The sequence below is a fragment of the Tasmannia lanceolata genome, unplaced genomic scaffold (assembly GCF_043159265.1).
Source record: "Tasmannia lanceolata isolate RefF3 unplaced genomic scaffold, GAP_Taslan_0.1 ptg000006l, whole genome shotgun sequence".
NCBI lineage: Eukaryota > Viridiplantae > Streptophyta > Magnoliopsida > Canellales > Winteraceae > Tasmannia > Tasmannia lanceolata.
In genome coordinates, this window is record NW_027518683.1 from 18,414,602 (window position 1) to 18,435,669 (window position 21,068).

At 36.3% G+C, this 21,068-nt stretch overlaps 1 protein-coding gene across 2 annotated transcripts in view; it reads right to left on the reverse strand.

Moving 5' to 3' along the window:
• Nucleotides 1-882: 882 nt before the first annotated feature.
• The window catches only part of PAS1 (FKBP-type peptidyl-prolyl cis-trans isomerase family protein), a 57,521-nt gene continuing 37,335 nt past the window's right edge, over nt 883-21,068 (reverse strand). The window contains exons 12-22 of one of the 2 annotated variants that reach the window (XM_077382744.1): nt 17,560-17,708; nt 12,194-12,291; nt 12,010-12,079; nt 9,006-9,065; nt 4,274-4,330; nt 3,863-3,931; nt 3,554-3,631; nt 2,021-2,122; nt 1,852-1,923; nt 1,313-1,577; nt 883-1,237 (exon numbers count right to left, since the gene is read on the reverse strand). In XM_077382744.1, coding sequence (XP_077238859.1) covers nt 1,314-1,577; nt 1,852-1,923; nt 2,021-2,122; nt 3,554-3,631; nt 3,863-3,931; nt 4,274-4,330; nt 9,006-9,065; nt 12,010-12,079; nt 12,194-12,291; nt 17,560-17,708 — 1,019 coding nt within the window. In that variant the 3' untranslated portion in view covers nt 883-1,237; nt 1,313. Of the gene's footprint in view, nt 1,578-1,851; nt 1,924-2,020; nt 2,123-3,553; nt 3,632-3,862; nt 3,932-4,273; nt 4,331-9,005; nt 9,066-12,009; nt 12,080-12,193; nt 12,292-17,559; nt 17,709-21,068 lie in introns of both variants that reach the window. The other variant, XM_077382743.1, reaches the window with a different exon arrangement.

A 21,068-nucleotide genomic window follows, 5' to 3' on the forward strand; every position in this document is an offset into this window, starting at 1 on the left:
CATTGTACGTGGCAATCAGGTCCGTTCACTCCTTCAAATGTGAAGTACATCAGTCCTATATACACCGTAGCTGGGTGTCCCAAGTAATGAAAAGGGGCGCATTTATCATTTCCCCTTTATTTTATGCCAAATGTGTGGGAAAAAGAAGTGAAAGTTTAGGCATTTCCATTGAAAACAAAAAGAAAAAGTGAAGGTAATGAAAAGAAGTGGAAGTTTAAAGTCTTTCCGAGAAAGCATGGGCATCTTCTACACTTTCTTAACCAGATGTCAAAAGCTGTTACATTTCCCAAAAAGCTCAAAGCAGCCAATGTAAAATAGGTATATGGAAGGTGGGTCTTGACCCATGTATGTCACTAGTGCATAATTGGATTCCTTGATAGGATGGACAACTAGTAGGCAAATCCATCCCAAGTGCTACTTCAACACAATGGATGATCACATAACTTGCCAAGATAAGCAAAAGCCATTGATATTTTTTAGGCATTGGTCTTAGAAATGGGTCTCCATGAGGCCATTCACGTCAACTATTGGGTACCACAGTAATGGGCCCACAGATTTTAAATGACGTGTGGGCATGAATTCCAATATTTTTCAGAAAGCACAGTGGGGCCCACTTCATATGATGATTCAAACAGTTCATCATATGAAGTGGGCCCGCTGTACTTTCTGAAAAGTACTGTACTTCACGCCCGCACAGCATATAAAATCTAGGTCGAGAAAAACATTATTCACCAAAGCATATTTTTTTGCATGAATATTTGGTGGCTCTCAGAGTTAATTAAAAGGTTATCAATGCAAAATTGACCGAATAAATTTTCAAGAAATTTGATTAAAGAAGAATATGATTATGAACTAATAACCCAATATAATGACCTAATATCCTTATATATAATCAGAGTATGCAAAGGAGTTGTTTCCTGACAACCCTATCAATTTTTATAAATTGAGAAGTTGTAAATTACAGAGGGATTCTATAAGAGCACAGATAATTAGGACATTAACCATGTAGTTTGAAACTCATTACAGACCTGAAATGTATGATCTTATTGCGTTTTATTCTCAGACTGAGGTAGTTCGACTTGCTTGAATTGGGCATGAGTTTCAAAGCTATGGCTATAAATTTCTCCCCTCAAAGATGGAACTCTTTTGTAGGCCCCAACACCGCGAAGAATCCTCTACCAGCAGACCAGTCAGACTCACCTTCATTCCTCCCTGAATTTACTCTAATCTTGGTCGCCTTGCACGAAATGACGGAGTTAGATCGATTAGCAAGAAGTGGGCATATAAGTTTCAAAACTATGGCTATAACCACCTCACAAGATAGAACATTTTTGTAGTCCTAGCGCCGTGAAGAACCTTCGACTAGCAGGCCAAACCCGTGCAAACAGGCCCATCGGAGCAGCGGCTTCAGGAATTTGCTCAGTTTCATCATCCCTATCTGAAGTCACTATCTCATCTTGGTCGGTTTCCTTTTTGGGATTATGATCTTCTGTTGGATCGCTTCCAACATACGCAATTTCTCCTGGTTTCTTATCAAACAATCCTTTAAATTGTTTCCGAGCTTTTTTCTCGATTTCCTGTCGTACAGATAGATGTTTGGAAAATAATAAAACATCTAAGGCAGAATAAAATTATAAGAGTTGTTCTAAACTGAAGGGAGCCCTTCCAAAAAAAGGGCCGAAAGGGCACCCTCATTGGTTGTAAATCACCATAAGTGCATTTACTGTTCTTTGACTTTTGAGCCCATTTAATGTACTTTGGTTATTTACGCCCAATGGGGGCACCCTTCATTTTAGAACTCCTCAAATTATAATTAGGTAAGAAAAGAAAGGTTCGGCTGTTATAAGCTACCTGTTCCTTTTGCTTAAGCTTCATTAGAGCAGAAGTTGCATCCGGCTCGGACGATTTGTCAATAGTTATCATCTGAAAGCATCAAGAAAATACATATTGTTTCCTTTGGAAATTAGACTTACTATCCATCGGAATTAAACAGTAACAGTAACAGAAAGTGAACAAATACCATGTTAAAATCATTCCTTGCTTCATCAAATTCACCAATAGACATATAGGCAATCCCGCGCCGATAGAGAGCTTTGACATGTGTGGGGTTGCCATCTAACACCTACATTCAAAGAGAATATTTAAATCAAGATGCAAAGATCAAATTTCCAACTAACCACTAATTGAAAATATTAGACATCAAATATTGGACAAGCGGCCGCCACATGATTTACTGATAATGGTGAATTGTATATGATGTCTCATCAACTATAATTTAAGTCAAAGCAAAACAGTGGAACTAATTTCCAGGTAACCAGAAGATGTCAGTGCATTTGCATGTGCAAAGTGCCAAACTTATCCCCTAGAAAATATAAAATACTTAAAAGTAAAACTAGATACGTCACAAATAAATCTATTACACTTACTAGAGAAATAATCAGACATGGAAATGACTAATAAATCATCCATCTGTAAGCAGCATGCATGCAAGGATGCACAATCACTAACCATACGGACAAGGTTTTAAATTTTGGTTTCGGTTTCGGTCGCCCCGGAAACAGAAGCGTTTTGGTTGGAAATTTTTGTTAAAATCCCCGAAAATCACAAAAACATAAGGAAACATATGCAAATAATAGAATTTGAAAAATAAACTTAAAGAAATGCTAGAATAAGCACAAATACACACTTAGAAAACATCAGATAAGCAAGACAACCATTTACAATGGTTTAAAAATATTGAACACCTAATGATCTGCGCACATATGATAATTACCATACATACCAAATTTCACATGTAATTCATATAAATATTTATACATAATATATAATACATGCACCGCAGTTCGCATGCAATTCATACAAATAAATTACGTAACACATACTGACATAGTATCGTATTACACTTAAGATTTTGGTTTATGCATTACGGTCATTTGAGTTTTGATTTCGATGGGGATGGAACGAAAACATTTCGGTCATTTCGTACCGATTTCGGTGGAAATTTAAAACCTTGCACACATACACACTGACCTCACACATGCACATACACAGACATACTGCCAATCCCTGCATTTCAAACCTCGAGGAGGATCAATTAAGTCCTATCTAGCCCAGCCTTCTTAAGTCTTAATTGATTAGGATCTCACTGAGAACATCTCAAACAAAACTGGGTAATAATTATTTTTAACAAAACTAAATCTGGATAATGTAAAAGTAATGTACTCAAACCCCATTTCCCCCCCCGCCTCTCCTCTCTTGCTGGTCACTTGACCTGAGTTTTTAATATCAAGAGGAAACAAATCCTTTTGTATTTCAAATTCTATTCATCTTCCCTAGGCATTAAACGTCATTCCACTCCCCAGTACTCAAATTCTGTAACACAATCCTACTTTAGTTGCACCAGCTAAGATGCATATTAGAAGGGTGTGTGCAGTATTTGAGAGTAACTTTCTGGTGTGCGGGCTTGCATATTAGGCCATAATCCAATAATAAAAACTTAAAAAGGCTTAGATATCTGCCCCATATTCATTTTCATGAGGAATCCGAAACATACCTTATTACATGCTTCAATGGATTTCCTAAATTCACCCATTTTCTGGTAGCATGCTGCAACGTTAAGATTTAAGGAATTCTGCAAACATCAGAAGGAGAAAATCAGAGGCAGAGATGGAAATTGCTTGGAAAATAAGCAGCCTATATCTGCTAGTGCCCCATTTTATTGGTTTTTAATGTCATGAAAGGGAATTTCTAATTGTTCATATGCTTGAAAAAAATCCAGTGTTGAGTAAGTATAACCCTAAAATTAGGTGGAATAAATTGCATGCAAATAGAACTCCTTCCAATGATTTATGAAGGCACTTACTCTTGAATTCAGAAAAATTTTCCCTTCCTCGTCATCTTGTGGATTAACATGATTATATTCCCGAAGAACCTGCCAAGCAACCACCAAATAAATTTAAAAAGACAGTGATAACATCTTAAGAAATCAATTCAGTCTGTGTATTCTACAAAATGGATGTTCAAGCATATGGAGATATATGTGGGCACCAATCTACATAGAAAATTGATGCATCAATTTTTCAAAAGAGACAACTTGAATACTCTATGATGATAGACTTCAAATGTATTCAAAAACCTGAGAAGAAACAAACTTTTGGCTCGAAATTGATATTTTTAGCTGCGGTACAACATAGAAAGGTGGTTTATTGCTACATTGGTACAAAATGATTATTGCTACATCATTAAAACAAGGTGTCTATGAAACAATACATGCCTTCTCATACTTCGCCTTGGCAAGTTCAAATTTTCCTTCTTTGAAGAGCCGGTTGCCCTGAATATGAACAATAGATGTCATGATAGAACTTTCTTCCAGAAAACAGTTAAACTACTAGTAAACCTTTGCACGATTATTTGACTTCCACATTCAAGGAAGCATAAACAGGAAAAGCAATTTTAGAATATAACTTGTCAATGTATCACCAAATGCGCAAAATCAAGAGCAAAATCACTGATGTAAATAAAAATGGAACTTGACTATGTACCACCAATTGAGCAAAAAAGAAATAGCAATATCATTGATGTAAATAAAAATGTAACTTGTCAATGTATGACCAATTGAACAAAAAACAAATAGCTAAAGCTTTCCAAATCACATGCTAGAAATAGCAAATCAAGGAGCTGCAAACTGAGTTGCATAATGATATTCATTTTTGTCCGCAGACCATTATGCTAGACTCTTGTTTCATGGAGGCTAACACTACAAGTACCAATACTCTAGCCAGCGCTGAGAATACTGAAGAAATTTGGCAAGTCAACTCGACTCAGTAAAGAATCAGGTGAGTTACATATTACTGAGAACCAAGGAAAAGGTATTCCCCTTAAAGTCAACTTCATTGACCTTTAGGCGCATCCACCTCTTTGCCAAGCATTACGGAACCCATATAGGCTACGGAACCTTTAGGCGCATTCACCTCTTTGCCAAGCCTTCAGAGAGTAGTGGAATAACTAGCCAAGAGGGAGGAGATAAGCTTTGGATTTGCCTGGAAGTACCTCGGAGAATAGTGGTAAGTATTGTTTGGTTGCCCGGCATAGACTTAGAGTAGGGGAATAAGTAGGGGGTGTCATTACCGATATAGAGAGAGAAGTGAACGAAGGAAGAGCAAAAAACAAAGGAAGAAAGAGAGATAAAACACAATTCCCAAGAAATTTCAAGCAGAAATCCACCTTTTGTGGATTTTGGCGTGGATGTTATAAGGAAGCGACAAGAATGCCACATCAGCAGATATGCAATAATTAGCCAGAAGACATCCTAGGGAATCTCCAAGGAGTTCAATGCTATATCGGCAACCCTTATCTCATAGAAATTGACCAATATACTCATATAAAAAATGATACACTCCTTTTCCATGAAAATGACCAAAATATCCTTATCTAACGAAAAAATGACTAACATACTCCTAACTCATGGAAAATGAGTAGAATACCTATCTTGTAAAAAATGACAAAAATACCCTCTTCTTTTATTTACCCATGTGGCCGTATCTAATAGGGATTATGGTGATTTTGGTTATTATCTATCAGATAGATAGGTAGTCTGGTCATTTTCTATGAGATAGGGGTATTTTTGTTGTTTTCCGTGAGGTTATTTCGGTCATTTTTCATGGAATAAGACTATTCCGATCATTTTCCCTAATATAGGGGTATTTTGGTCATTTTTATTAGGTAGAGTTGTCCCGGCTGCGGTGAATGACATGGATCTAATGGGGCGGCCATGTTGGGTTCTTGCAAAGATACCCTTTACTTTATCATTCCTCTAAATAATTTTCATTGAAAATGCTGCCCAACATCAACCAAGAAGTAAAATTTAAAATCCTAGAAAACTGAAGGATGTGAAACCAAAAAAAAAAAAGGACGGCCCAGTGCACGACGCTCCCGCCATTGTGGGGTCCAGGGAGGGCTAGATGTACGCAGCCTTACCCCTACTTTGCAAAAAGGTTGTATCCGTGACCCAACCCGTGACCACCAGGTCACAATGGAGCAACCTGACCGTCGCTCCAAGGCTCACCCTCTTAAGGATGTGAACCAAACAGTAGAAAAAAAATTCCAAGAAGAAATCCATACTAGAAATTTCCAAAAAAAAAATACTTTCTATGAAAAAAACTTTCTACACATCCAAACACACCCTAAGTTTCTTCTTGGAATACCCCATCGCCTCTTTGTAATTTCTATTCTTTTACTTCATGATTTATTTTATATTAATGTAACTGCTTTTATCATCACAAAAAACCATTGCAATAGGTAGATGGTGATGAATAGGCACCATCTGCTATGGATTTAACTAAACAGCCTTAAAAAGTCTATCGAATGAATTTCAATCTAGATGTAATGGTAAATCATAACTTTCTAATGTACACTTATTAACTTTACCATTTAAATCTGTATTTTAAGCCACACCTTCTTCGTAGCAATGCTATCGTTTTGGAACCTCTAAAATCAAACTCATTACAATTTGTGTCAAGTGAAAATTGCTCATCTGATTGATAATGAAAGTGGAGCACATTCGACCAAATTACATAAAAAAGGGAAATCACCTGAAGCAAAAAAAGTTGGACAATTTGGTGCATGTGCATTATAATTAGGCAGTGAAAGCAGCAATTGAAAAGGCATGCCTCAAAGTATGGCACATCAACCTCAACGATATCTTGCCTGGAAGTAGCAGATAAGTGGCTAGCTGATTCAAGAGATCAAAACATTGGAGTCTTTGTTGGTGAGGACCTATATTGGTTACATATTACCAATAATATGTATGTTGGTAGGGTAATAGGTTATTACAAATGGGTGGTCTTGGCTTTGGGGAATTGTTTCAGACACTAATAGTGGGCTTGGCTTGGCTTATGCAAGTTCATGTGGTGAAGACCAAGCCACCAAAGTAAAGGATAAAACAGTGTGGTTTGGTTTGAAGTGCTTGGAGACCCTTCGATGATCCAAAGTCTAGATTGAAAACGATACTCTTATTGCTATCGAGTGACTTAAGCTTGATTTCAAGTCTCTATGGTAGCTTATTGACCTTTTTAGACTGATGTCGCATTTACTTTTGGGCTTTTCTGAGTACAAGTTAACTGACATCCACCGAGAGGATAATTTCAAGGCTGATAGTCTTTCGAACCATGATGTTTCTTGTTGAGAAGTGCTTTTGTGGCATTACATGACTGTATTGTACTTTTTTGTTTTTTCCTTTTGTTTGGGGCCCTTTTGTATAGACGTTTCCACCACTGTTTGTGGTTTTCTTAAATGAATTACATGGTCAGAAAAAAGGGAGAGGGGATGATGCAAAATGTGCGGCGTGGAACAAGTCATTCAACTTCTATTTTTGACATCTTATGTATAACATGTTTTTTGGGCATCAAATCTTGTTCATTTGACTTGAATTTGGTATCATTAGAAAGGTTTTTCGATTACCTATCTAACGAACCCAAGATCATGCGAATTGGATGTGATTTGACAAAGTTATGGATAATTTACAGACATGCTACATAACTATTACGGGATTTCTATTATAGAGTTATTTTAGTGATGTTTCTAACTTTTATTTGTGTTGTTTCATATTGAGATTAAATGTTTAGGTCATAAGTTAGCATTTAGGGTTTTTATTTTTGGGTTTTGGCCATCTATACAATGTAACAATACGATGAAGGAAAAAGATAAAATTTGAATAAAGTTAATTATTGGAACATTCTCTATGAAGAGAGCCTTGGTTCTTTCACGTGGTACAAGGAGCTTTGCTTCTTCATGTGTGATATTGAAATTTTTCCTCCAAAATCATGGTATGGGTTTTAAAACCCCCATGAGTTGATATAGTCGCTCCATGTATGATCTCCATCTTGTGTTGCTACTGGACGGTTCCTACATCAGCGGAGGGAGGGAGTGGGGAGGAGAATGGGGATATAGAGATCTAGTTGTGAAAAAATAATCCATTCATAATTTGATTTGTCAATTTGGTTCTCATTTTGAGTTTTAGGTAAGTTTCAGTGTTAATTTAATAGCACATATTTATCATTATGGGCTCAAAACATTTACTTATACACTAAGAATTCTTCCCATAATTTGAGTCTAACAGGGTGATTATGCAGGTTTCCATGTAAAAGGGCTCCCAACTAGATTTTAGGACAAAAAATCCTCGTAGATCCTGAAAATTTTCAATTTAGATATCATTTTGAGTTTCAGGTAAGTTTCAGTGTTAATTTAATACCATTTATTTATCATTTTGGGCTCAAATTGGAGGCTCTATCATTCATAATGAGGAAGTGCAATGGCTTACATCTCATTGAAATTTATCCCTAAATCCATGACCCTAAAATTCAGATTTTCACTTGAATAATGGATATTGTGGAAGCTTTAGGGTGTGATAAGTAGGATTGGGAACTCAATGGGTGCTACTCATCTACTCGATTTCCTAGCAGTCTTTGTCCAGTAGAGTTTGGATCTATTCCCTGAGGCTAATGGACTAAGAGTTTAGGGATTACCAAAGTAGTTTCTTGGCGGGTGTTTAGGGTAGTCTCTACAAGTTCAACCTCAACTTAAGTTCTTTAATTTTACAGTAATCAGAGACATGATCTGTTCCAAAGAGCCTTCAAATGAAATAAACTTTGATGGCTTGATCTCCTTCTCTTTCTCCTATATCTGCAACATCATTTGGCCTCTAGATAAAATGTGGTGTCAAAAATAATCAACTGAGTTTAGTTTCGATTCAACCTGCAGTAGGGCATTGATGGAGTCAATAGTCCTATTTAAACATTGTAAACTAACATTAAATTCTCGAATTTGCCAAAACGATAGTTGTTTCAATTTCCAGTAGCTACCAAATGATCAAGAACAAGAAAAGATAACCAAATAGTGCAAGAATAATCATAAATGATATATACAAAATTAAATATAAGGAAAGATGATGTAATAGAGCAAGAAAAATAAAAAAAATGCTATGTACAAATTTAAATTAGATACCATACCGTGTCTTTAATTTTGTCTGCTTCCTCCATTATACTTTTGAAGCTTAAACCAGTCCAGTCCTGCAATATGAATCTCAGCCATGAATAAAAAAGTGAATTTTGCCACTTAAATCTTTTAAAACCAATTTATTAATTAGAATACAAGGGAATTGATATGTACCTGTCTAACTAAACAATAAGCTAATTATCTTAGTAACATAAATAACTTATTCTTATGAGTTACTGATGATTAAATTGCATGAATTGCAAATTCAATAGAAGTAGATGTTAAGTTGCGGGCTTGTGGTTCATTGAGGACAACAAATCTAGTGTGGTGCCCATAGGAATCAGTGGTGGAGATGAAACGACCTATACAGGAAAGACAACTCAATAAAGGGGAAAAAAACAGAGAAAATCCCTCATCCCATGCCTTTGTTTTTGTCACTTTTGATTGGATTGTTAAAGTACTGCTGTAGGTGTACTAAAGTTCTTAACAGTTTGTTAGTGTGAACTCTAAACAAGCATATGCATCAAGTAAGCTTATTGTTATTCGTTTTCTGCCCAGTAGTTTTGTAATCTCGACAAGGATACATCTATGCACTAAATTCCACTTGATTGCCATTTTGCTGATAGCAACTTAAGTTTTACTTAAAATTTAATTTGATGTTTGGAGGTATACAGCCTATAAAAATATTACTGGTGTGCTAGCTCATGCTATTCATTATTCTGTGAGTAAATCAAGGGAATTTCTTTCCATTTTTCCAGCCGCAATGTTATGTATACTCAATGGCCTCCATCATATTATTGCGTGATCTAAACAATTCATTTGTTGAGCCCAAACATAGATAGGCTGTTTCTTGAAAATCTTCTCCATAAGAAGTTCCTGACCCTCTGATCTGAAGAGGTTTCTATATTGTGCTGTTCATTTTAAAATTCCACATATATGAGGGTTAGGATCCCAAGGAGAAGATTTTTAGGCACTACCTATCTACGCCTACTACCCACAAATGAATGAGGGTTAGGGTTAGGGTTTTAGGGTGTACTATGTAAGTAGGTGACGCCCTGATGGTGTGTAGAGTTTCGTAGGTAGAGGATTGGGTATTACAATTTAAGAAGTGTAGTGTAGGACCGAGAAAGTAGGGTTTGATATTTATTTATTTTTTTTGGGTAGGTAAGCTGGGATCGAACCTATGACCTCAAGGTTGAGAAACAAAGCCTCAAGCATCGAGCTACAGGCCCAATCCCGGGTTTGATTTTTTAAGGGATGGCATTAAGCTATACGGATGAGAATGGGAGATGAGTGAGGGTTTCAAATGTAGGGTTTAGGATTAGGTCTCAACGATTCCATAAGTGGAGAAAGATACGATCCTTGGTGTAGGAAATGATGAAAATCCCAACGACTCTATAAGCAAAGAACGTAAGATCCTTGTCCTTAAGAGAAGGAAAAATAACAAAAGATGAATAAATAAGGAAATAAAATAAAAAGAGAACATAAATCTTAGGTCTCAATGATTCCATAAGTGGAGAAAGATATGATCCTTGGTGTAGGAAATGATGAAAATCCCAACGACTCTATAAGTGAAGAACGTAAGATCCTTGTCCTTAAGAAAAGGAAAAATAACAAAAGATGAATAAATAAGGAAATAAAATAAAAAGAGAACATTAATCTCCATTCATGAATCCATGATTGTTTGGCTCTAATACCACGTTGAAGTGAAGATACGTCCCAATATTGTATTGACATGCAAAAGAAGAAGAAGCAAATTAAGAAGAAGAAGAAACCGATGACAAGGATTGAGTAAGATAGGAGAGGAGAAAGAATTCGTGTAAGTTCATCCCAACCCTAAGAATACATCCTATTTATAATCCTCGCCATAGTTTCAAAACTCCCCCGTGTCATCATGTACTCCCCTGAGTCGACTACTTTTTACCTTGGCCGTGTTCTGGTCTGATTACGCATTTTGCCCTATAAAGCCAATCAAAACACCTTTGACTCTCCCGAGTTATGACCGCGTCAACCTAGTACTCAGCCACATCAACCGAGTACTTGACCGTGTCGTGCCGAGTCAACTAGGATTTGTTTTGGCCGCGTGTTGACCAGCATCCGCATTTTAAAACATTGATCCTCACATAAGTCTAATTGCAGAGTATTCCATTAGGACCATCCAATGATGGGCATTATCTAAAGTACATAAAGTAGTACCTTTAATTCAACTAGAAACATCGATTGGTGGCAGTGGGCCCTATCTAACTTAACGTCTTCAACACATGTAATTTCTGCAATTTCAGATTAAAGAAACATGACAGCTTCATAATCCCTGATTGTTTCAAAAAATTGCAAAATGGAAAAAAAAATCAAAAAAACAAGAAGAAACTAAATCTGAAAAAAAGAAAAGAAAAGAAAACTCGTCAGATTTATGTGAGGCTTATAAATAAACATAATCCCTGATTGCTTCAATAAAGCTGATTTCTCCTAGATGCAACCCAATTCAAACTCATTAGACCAGTAATGGGAAGCAACAAATTCTCTGCCACAAGGAGGGGACAACATGAGTACACAGAGACTTACATATACCTACTGTGTGTAATCTTGTGTGTAAATGCAGCAAACATGAATATTTGCTCAGGTGTATGTATCTACATAAGTACAAACAGAGAATATACATCAAACTAATATAATCAAAACCATAGCATTAGAATTACAGTAAGCAAATCTTTCAAGCATTTTGATAGGAAAAAATTCAGCAGTATAACAGATCACTATAACAGTCTTAAGTCATACTAAGAATAACTAACATCCAAGCATATCCATCAGCTTTGCAAGTTAGATGACAGTGCCACAAAACAAAATGAAAGTACAGGAAAATGGATCACTCATCAAGAAAAGATACCTGATGCAAATAAACACTTCTGCAAAATCAATCATATCTTGAATTTGTTACCATTTTCAAATTTCCAGGAAAATTTATATGAATCCTTATAATTAACAGAAAAGGAACTGATGATTAAAACGGCAGTTTAATACCTTAGGCATTTCAAAACCAAGCAGCTCTATTTCCCACTGAACGTAAGCACCGTCAGGAACATTGGCAGGCCTGACCATGAAAACTTATACCGAGTGATCTTATGGAAGGGGTTTCTTCATGGAGTCCAAATCTGCTTCCCAAATTTGAAAAAAAAAAAAAAACACTATGATTTGGAGAAGTAACCTCGGAAATTTGTCATATGCATAGTCTGGGGGGCACGTAACGAGAGCTATCTCTCCGGGCAACATGAGACGTACACTCATTTCAAGTCCCTCGGGTACCTATCACACATGAGAAATAACAAGTCCGTCTCAACAATAAACAGTAGATAAGTTAATCAGCAACCATGAGTATAACTAGAAAGGTAGCTGGTTTATAACCAATCTAGCATTGGAGGATTATGATAACTAGATAGAGATGTTCGCAACAAAATTTACATGCATGAAATGAAAATAAAAGAAAAACCTCTGATTATTCAACAAGAGGTTCCATATCTAAATATAGATTTCGACCTTTTTTATAAGAATCATCCAAGAAGAGGAGCTTCTTTCGAATCATAAGAGAATTTATACAATATGACTCTTTGTAAAAGGGACATCCCCATAGACAAATTCTTTTGGGTTCTAGACAATATTAACAACTTCGCTTTTGACTCTGTTTATGTAAGAGTGTCTCATAGACAATATTAACGACTTCGCTTTTGACTCTGCTTATGTAAGAGAGTGCTTATCTAAGAGAGTGCTTCCGAAAGAGGAACTCCCTTGAATTGTAATTTTTTTACTATTCTTTTGTAAAGGTCCTCCCGGAAAATGAACTCCTTCAATTAGTAGAAGCGTTAGACATCCCGAAACGTGAACTCCTTGAGTTGTAGATGTATTAGCCATTTTTGCTCTTCTTTTGTAAAAGAGTCCTCCCGGGAGAGGAACTCCTTTGAGTCATAGAGAAACAACTTAGGTTTTACTCAACTTTTGTAGGAGAGGAGTCCTAGAAGAGTGACTCCATTGACTTGTATTTTTTATTATACTTTTGTAAAAGGTCTTCCCGGAAGGGAACTCCTTTGAGTCTTACTTCCCCTTTAAGGAAAGAAGTCTTCATTTTAGATCTTCCGGAGGAAAGAAATCTTCATCTTAGAGGAAGTCTACTTTGTTCTCCTTGAAGAAAAGGCTTTGAACATGTGTCTTCTTCCCGAAACAAGTCTTTTTTTCTTCTCGGATCTCTGGCAGGAAAAAACTTTAAACATACCTCTTTTCCTTTCCAGAGAAAGTTTTTTCCATCTCAGATCTTGCGGAAGAGGAGTCTATAACGCAATGAAACTGCAAAGGCAAAAGAAAGAAAGAAATTAAAATCTTTCTCACCTTTCTATTTTTTTTCTCCTCTTTTTGTTTTTCTCCTTGAGCGTAGCTTTTCTCCAAAAAATACGATCCAGTCTCCAAAAGAATCCCCTTTCTATTAATAAAATTTGACGTGGGTTGTTAGCAACTGCCGCCACATCCCTCACTTTAGGTTCCATGTTTCTCAATTTCCTATTAGCAACTACCACCAAATCCCTTACTTTATGTTTCATGTTTCTCAATTTCCTCCCTCATGAGAAGTTATTCAACTTCAATGTTTTTTTATGAAATGGAGATGACTTATTCGTTCCCTCGTGAAAGCTTACTTTAATATTTTTACATTTCCTTAAATTTAGGAACTCCCTTTCCTAGCCTTAGTCGTTGGTTTTTCCAACCATTTTTATTTTTTATTTTTTTGAATGGCAATAAACTAATTAATCGGAAAAGAGACCGAGATGGTCGATACAATGAGAGACAAGGAAAGACAACACAAAGATACACAACCCAAAAATAAAGATGGAAGAGCAAAACTCAGAGTGGCAAAGAATCAAACATTTCTAATGATTCCTTTACCACACCCTCCCTGGCTAGACTATCAGTAACACCGTTTGTTGATCATCTAACATATTGAAAGACAATAGATGAGGATCCCATCCAATCAAGAATCTCGTCGAAGAAGAGATCAAATTTACATGGATGATGACGGGAACCGCTAATCCAATGGATTATGTTTAGAGAATCCCCTTCTACCAGAACTTTATCCAGGTTATCTTTATCTAATAGCTTTATGCCTTGGTGCACTGCACGCACCTCTACCTCACTTGCATCTGCAATGCCAATAGGCCCTGCAAACGCCCAAAGAACCTCCCCTAACTCATTTCTTAGGACACCCCCAATTCCAGTGGGACCAGGATTCCCCAAACTAGACCCATCAAAATTAAGCTTCAAAAAGCCATGGGCCAGGATCCCAATCCTGCACAAGCTTATGCTTTTGTTCTACACTGGGGCATATCTCCTTCCACCTGCACAAGCTTATGCTTTTGCTCTACACTTCGGCAGATCTCCTTCCACCTGTTCTAAAGGTCAAAAGCAGACACAAATTTGAAACAAGGAATGGTCTATACCCTAGATATGGTCAAAGCTACCATTTTTCTTTTTTTATTAAAGCCTTTTATTTTGCTTTGTTCTTTTATACTTCTTGAATTTAGGAATCTCCTTTTTTAATTTCTATGAGACCAATTTTCCTTTTACCACGAGTTTTTACTTCTTTTTTTTTTTTTTTTTTTTTTGCAAAATTTTATAGCTCAAAGGAAACAGGAACCGAAATAGCACTCTATATTTTCTAAAAGTTAGAACACAAATATGGACACAGTATAACTAGAAAGGTAGATGCTCTATAACCAATTTAGCATTGGAAGCCTATCATACCTAGATACGGAAGCGGGAACAGAGACACGACTTTGTATATTTCAAAATTTAACTAAGCCTTTGTCCCAACTAGTTGGGGTCGGCGGATAATATATGAGACCAAAAATATTATAAAGTTATCTAGATTTAACCTAGAAGATGGAACTAATAATACATTGATTGTAGAACATACAAGACTCAAACATTCAAAATTATACTCCCAGATATGGGACACTAACAAGGAAGAAATAGATAATTTAAAGGGAGTGGCATATGTTTCAAACATGATAGTTATTTTAATCAGCAAAATTATCCATATAATATCCAATATCGTCTTTGGTCTTTCGCGTTACATTGGGAATACACAAGCATCTGTGTATCATATTTGGATGCTAAAAAGCTAACTAGGGAAAGATCCATCCATCATTGGTATGCCTTCTAGGAACAAAAGGTAGCAAATTCAGAAAGTAGAGTTGAAGATTCTTCTATCTGGTATAAACAATTAGTAAATACTGAACGAATACATGGTAAAAAACATTTTTGAAGCCACTCATCTTTTAGTTGACTTTCTCTACAAAAAAAAATTTCTACTGACATTAAGAGGGTTTTCAATGCCCTCTGAAACTATGAACCCATTGACTTTTCACCCATAGTTTTAAAACTCCCCCCGCGTCCTCGTCAACTTCTTTTTACCTTCGCCAAGTTCCGCATTGTGCCGCATCCGCATTCCACATTTTGCCCTATAGTCAATAAAAACTCCTTTGGCTCTACTGAATTATGACGTGTCAACCGAGTACTCGACCACACCGTGCCGAGTCAACTAGGATTTTCTTCATCCACGTTCTGCGCCACATCTGCATTTTTCAACACTACTTTCACTTCTAATTGCTCATTTCCATCCATTCACAAGTTCCAATGATTCTGGAGATAAGGACCTCAAAATTACCTTCAATGTAAATCCAGGCCCGCTTAGGCTACATGGGAGATTGTTGCTTAATAGGCCATCATTCCAGAATTGTAGAAGCTATGACGTCGTTTGTTGAGCCTCTCCATCCTACCATGGTTTTAAATTTCCCCGAAACAACCGAAATGTTTTTATTTTCATCCCCATTGAAACAAAATCTACATGAATTCCTTCCTCGTAATTATTTCCGCAAAATTTAAACCGAAATTTCTGAAATTCGATCAAAATTCCTGCAATTCAATCTAAATAGTAGGAATGACAAAAAATGGAAAAATGTTATGATTTGCATTTCATTTCATTTCATTAATGTAGAGAATGATATTTGGTAGGAAACATCCTTGCATTGCACAACAAAATAACTGTATTTTATGCAAGGGAAGCCAGATCGGCATGGACAAATAATATCTCGTAACTCTGTGGTATTGACATAGAGTTAGGATCCTTAGAGGGGAGACTACTCATAGTACTATCATATACTTCATTAAATTGTACCTCTTTATTGACTTTACTGTTCGAGACATGTGCGACAATGCATGTCACTAGGTGTTCAAAGTGATTAAGCCATTATGGATGGCTTTCTTGCTTATGTGATGGTTTTCAAGTATTTTCCAAAGTTTCAACTTAAAATTTCATCATTTGCATATGTTTCCATATGTTTCCGTGATCTTACAAGATTTCCACCGAAACCGAAATGTTTTTGTTTCCGTGCCGACCAAAACTGAAACTGAAACCGAAATTTAAAACATTGCATCCTACACATGAGATTGATAGCCTAATACCCCTCTCCTCCACTAGCCAACCTCCCAACGAGTAGTTAGACGCCTTGTCACAATCAATTTTCAAAGATGGCACTTTATCAGACTCTTTTTGGTTCATTTCAATTATAGCTTTCAAACAGATTCTCAAGATGGAGATTCTTTCTTCTCAAAGACTCATTATCTACAGTACAAACTGTAAAAGGAAGGGTAAAGTTCCACGTAGCTAGGGATTCTAGAAGAGGATTGTGAAGATGAAAAAAACATATCTTGAAGAAGATATTCTACAAATTTCTTGATTTCATGGAGACATTTGCCAAAAAATCAACATGGACATAGGAGCTCTTAGATGGTATCTGAAAAATATAGCACCTTCAATTTTATAAAACATCAGGATTCTAGATTGTTGTGCAGATGTCTTGTGTTCTGCCATTATACAGGACCCCTGACGAACTCATGTGCGTGAAGCACAAAAGGGTTGAGCTGTGCAGTTAGCTCGCTGGGGGTGCAAGGGACAGCGCGCCATTGTTGGAGTTTACGGGGTAACGCCCAGAAGGAAAATTTAATTTACAGTTTTACTATAAAGGGTATTTTGGTAATTTTATGTATGTAGTGGCGTTGATTTATAAGTCGCAAGTCAGGGTTACGGGAGCAGGGTTTTTTTCTGTGTTTTCTTGGCCAAGAAGAAGAGAGATTGTAACCCTAGACCGAAATAGTGAAGATCTTCACCCGTGGATGTAGGCACACTGCAACTCAACTCAACAAAGCCTCTGTCCCAAACTAGTTGGGGTCAGCTAAATGAATCCTTAAGAAAAATTTCAGGAAGATGACCTGCGAACCACGTAGGCACACTGCGAACCGCATAAATCTTGTTTTTTCTTATGTGATTGTGTTTCTTTGCATCAATTTTGGTGTTTTTGCTGCACATCGTGGTTGATCCTTACTCGAGAATGTATTCTCGGTTCTTTACACAGATGTTTAAGCCCACACCCCATGCTCATTTAGTTGGAAGATGATCTTGACTAAAATTGCAAAGCCAGTATAATAAGACAAAAACAGAAGAATCAAGTAGGTAAGAGATTCATAACTCACAAGCCCTTCTCCAGAACCGAACTCCAGAGGCAGATCATTGTTATCAACCCGTGTATCATAGAACACAGTCCTTTGTTCATTAGCAAGCATGCCCTTATAATGCACGCGTAGCAGACTATCATGAAGGGGGCAATCCATTGGAAATTCACCTAATAGTTACCATGATACAAGAGCAGCATCAAATGGTATATACATTAATGTGAAAAAAACTGATATATATTATATATATATAGACATATGCATAGATCTCACAGTCGATGATGCAGGCTAGGCCAGGATCCTACTAAAATCAATGCATTAATAAGACAGCAATTTTAAGTCAGGTAATGATCTCCGAGACTATCCATTAGATGTAGATGACATATAATTTATCAGATAATGCATCCCAGTTCCAGAGCAAGTGAAACTGGTAGTAAGATCACAAATCATATCAAAGAAATGTTTTCAGGAATCAGTAATCATCAACTAATGACTTTGTTACTAGTCATAATCAAGTAGACATGGACAACAAAATCAAACAGAACAGTTCAAAGGAGAGGGCATTCCTATAAGAAAGAAAACAAAGTTAATTGTTCGGTATCCGATGACAATAACAATATAAATTGTTTGCATGTTACTATCTGGCCTTTTAAGAGAGGAATTCCCTTATGTTGTTTTAATGTTTGACGTACTGTGAAAAATACAAAGTTCAACTCATTTTGAATCTGAATTCACCATGATAATATCATGCCTAAGATAATAATGATAATAATAGTATCAATGATAAAAATACCATTGAAACCAGTAAGTATATGAAATAACAATGATAATAATAGTATGTTCTTTGTTCTAAAAATTATTTTAAGATATTAGCTACATATCTATATATAAAGATACCATTTTTCAGTCAAGTAATGTTCTTCGAGACTATATATTAGCTTTATATGACATACATTTTGTCAGATAATGCTTGCCAGCTCAGGAGACAATTGAAACTGTAGTAAGATCACAATACTTATTTTATTTTATTTTTTATTTTCTGAATGGTAAGATCCTAAAACTTATGAGAGATCTGTTTTCAAGAATCAATGATATCCACTAGCAACTTTGACAATAATCATAATCATGTAAGCATGGACAACATAAAAAACAGAACAGTCCAAAGGAGTGGACATCACTATCAAAAAAGAAAACATGGATGGTTGTGCAGTATCCGATGAAAAGGGCACCCCAGTGCACGAGGCTCCCGCCATTGCGGGGCCTGGGGACGGCTAGATGTACGCAGCCTTACCCCTACTTTTCAGAGAGGTTGTTTCCGCGACTCGAACCTGTGACCACCAGGTCACAATGGAGCAACCTTACCGTTGCGCCAAGGCTAACTAACCCTCTGCAGTATCCGATGCCAAGAACAAAATAACATGCTTGCATTTTATTATCTGAACCTTTTATGAGAGGAATCCTCAAAGTTTGTCTTAATATTTGATGTTCTGTGAAAAATATGAAGTTTCATCAACCCATGGTAATTCTGAATTCACCATAAAAATGTCATACCTAAGATAAACCAATGAAAATAATGACAGTGAACCACAGGTGGCACCATATATCTATATAGAAAGATGTATTGCAACATGAATTGGATGCAATAATACTCAAAATGACATTGAATCATGGTTTTAAATTTCGGCCAATTCGGATTTCAGTTGCGATCGATACCGAAATTTTGCGAAAGCAGAAATTTCGGATTTACCAAATTTCTGCGAAATTGAATTTTTTTTTTAAAAAAATATAGTATTGTTAAAGTTTAAAAGATAAATAACGCCTTTCTCCAACAGCTTAAGCTTTTGGAGAAGTTGGTAAGTTAACATGGTGTCAGAGCCAAAGATCTCGAGTTCAAACCTCCCGGATAGCAAAAATCAACATGCGATGGTCGGCCCAAAGTGGGACCACATTTGCCACGTGTTTCCCAAGTGGGCCACACGTGTGGGGGAGTGTTAAAGTATAAAAGATAAATAACGCCTTTCTCCAACAGCTTAAGCTTTTGGAGAAGTTGGTAAGTTAACAAGTATTAATCCGAAATTTCGGCCGAAATTACCAAATTTTCATAAATAATAAAATAATACTTTTTATTACCAGATTTCTGCCGAAATTTCAGGATTTCGGCCGAATTTTCAGTTTCGGCCAAGTCTGAAACCGAGAAACAGAAATTTAAATCCATGCGTTGAACCACACAGGTGGCACAGCACGGTACCAGATCTGGGATAAGACTTACCACTACCAGAATAAGTTCAATTCAGAATACTCAAGGCATCACCAGCAGTAATGTCTCATTGATATCAATTCAAATCACAAGAACCAAGCTGAATTTCTTAGGAAACTAGCTGGTCAACATAGGAAACCAACTTTCAACTCACTGATGAACTGCAAATATAAGGAATCTAAATCTTTTGTCAATGGCCAACCAAATCCATACTTCCAATAGAAAATGGAACTAGAAAAGATGTTCCACAGTAACTTCCGCACCCCTAACAAAATATAGATGAAACCAGACACCAATTTGAAACCTTTCCCTTTCATTTTTTGAATTAGAAACTGCCAACAAAAAATTCCAATTTTAGTAGGGATGACGTTAGTCCAAACCCATATAGCTAATGGGGCATCGATCCTTAGACTTTATCAAATTCAGGGAGACACTTAGGACGAAGGCTGGACTCGGGATCTTGCAGGAAGAGAGATTGAAGCCAAAAGTTGATAGCTATAAACTCAAGACATTCTTTAGGAAACAAAAATTGAAAATTAAGCGACTCAAAGAAGGTGAACATAATAAATAAAAAGTTCAAAACTCAGCTATGTTGAGAAATACATTATTTATATTTATGCAGATCATTACGTCATGTAAGCACATTATTGTCATTTTGTATTATTCTAGTTAAAAGATGCCAATTGATAAATGTTGCTAATGGGATAGAATCCAGAGTTACAAATTCATCAATTTTGATTTTTTTTTTATTTTTTTTTTTTTTTTGCTTCGATCATTTGGTTCCTTTTCCTTGCTCTGTTTCAGCTTTTTCCTCATTTTATATTAATGAAAGTCACTTTTTTGAAGAAAAAAAAACACAAATTCAAGCCATATGTGGAAGTAGTTAAACGGATCAAGGAAGCAGGAATCTCTACTCAGAATGGGGAATCTTGATTCCTCGAAAATCGATTCCGAAATAGGAATCTTCTCGATTCCCCGATTTTTGGAAATCCCATTTCGGAAACGTGGGAAACACGATTCCCACTCAATGGGAAATTCAATTCCCACTCTATACGAAATGCGTATCCCACTCTATGGGAAGTGCGTTTGCTATCTACCCTCCTTGTCACTTGCTAGTCCTCTTCTCTTCCTCTTCTTAGTATTTACATGTAAAGTTATTTAAATACTTACGATTTACATGTAAAGCTATTTAAATACTTAAGATTTACATGTAAATAAGGGAATAACTCCCATTTGAATCTATTAAAAATAGTTCCAAGACCCAAATCTAAAA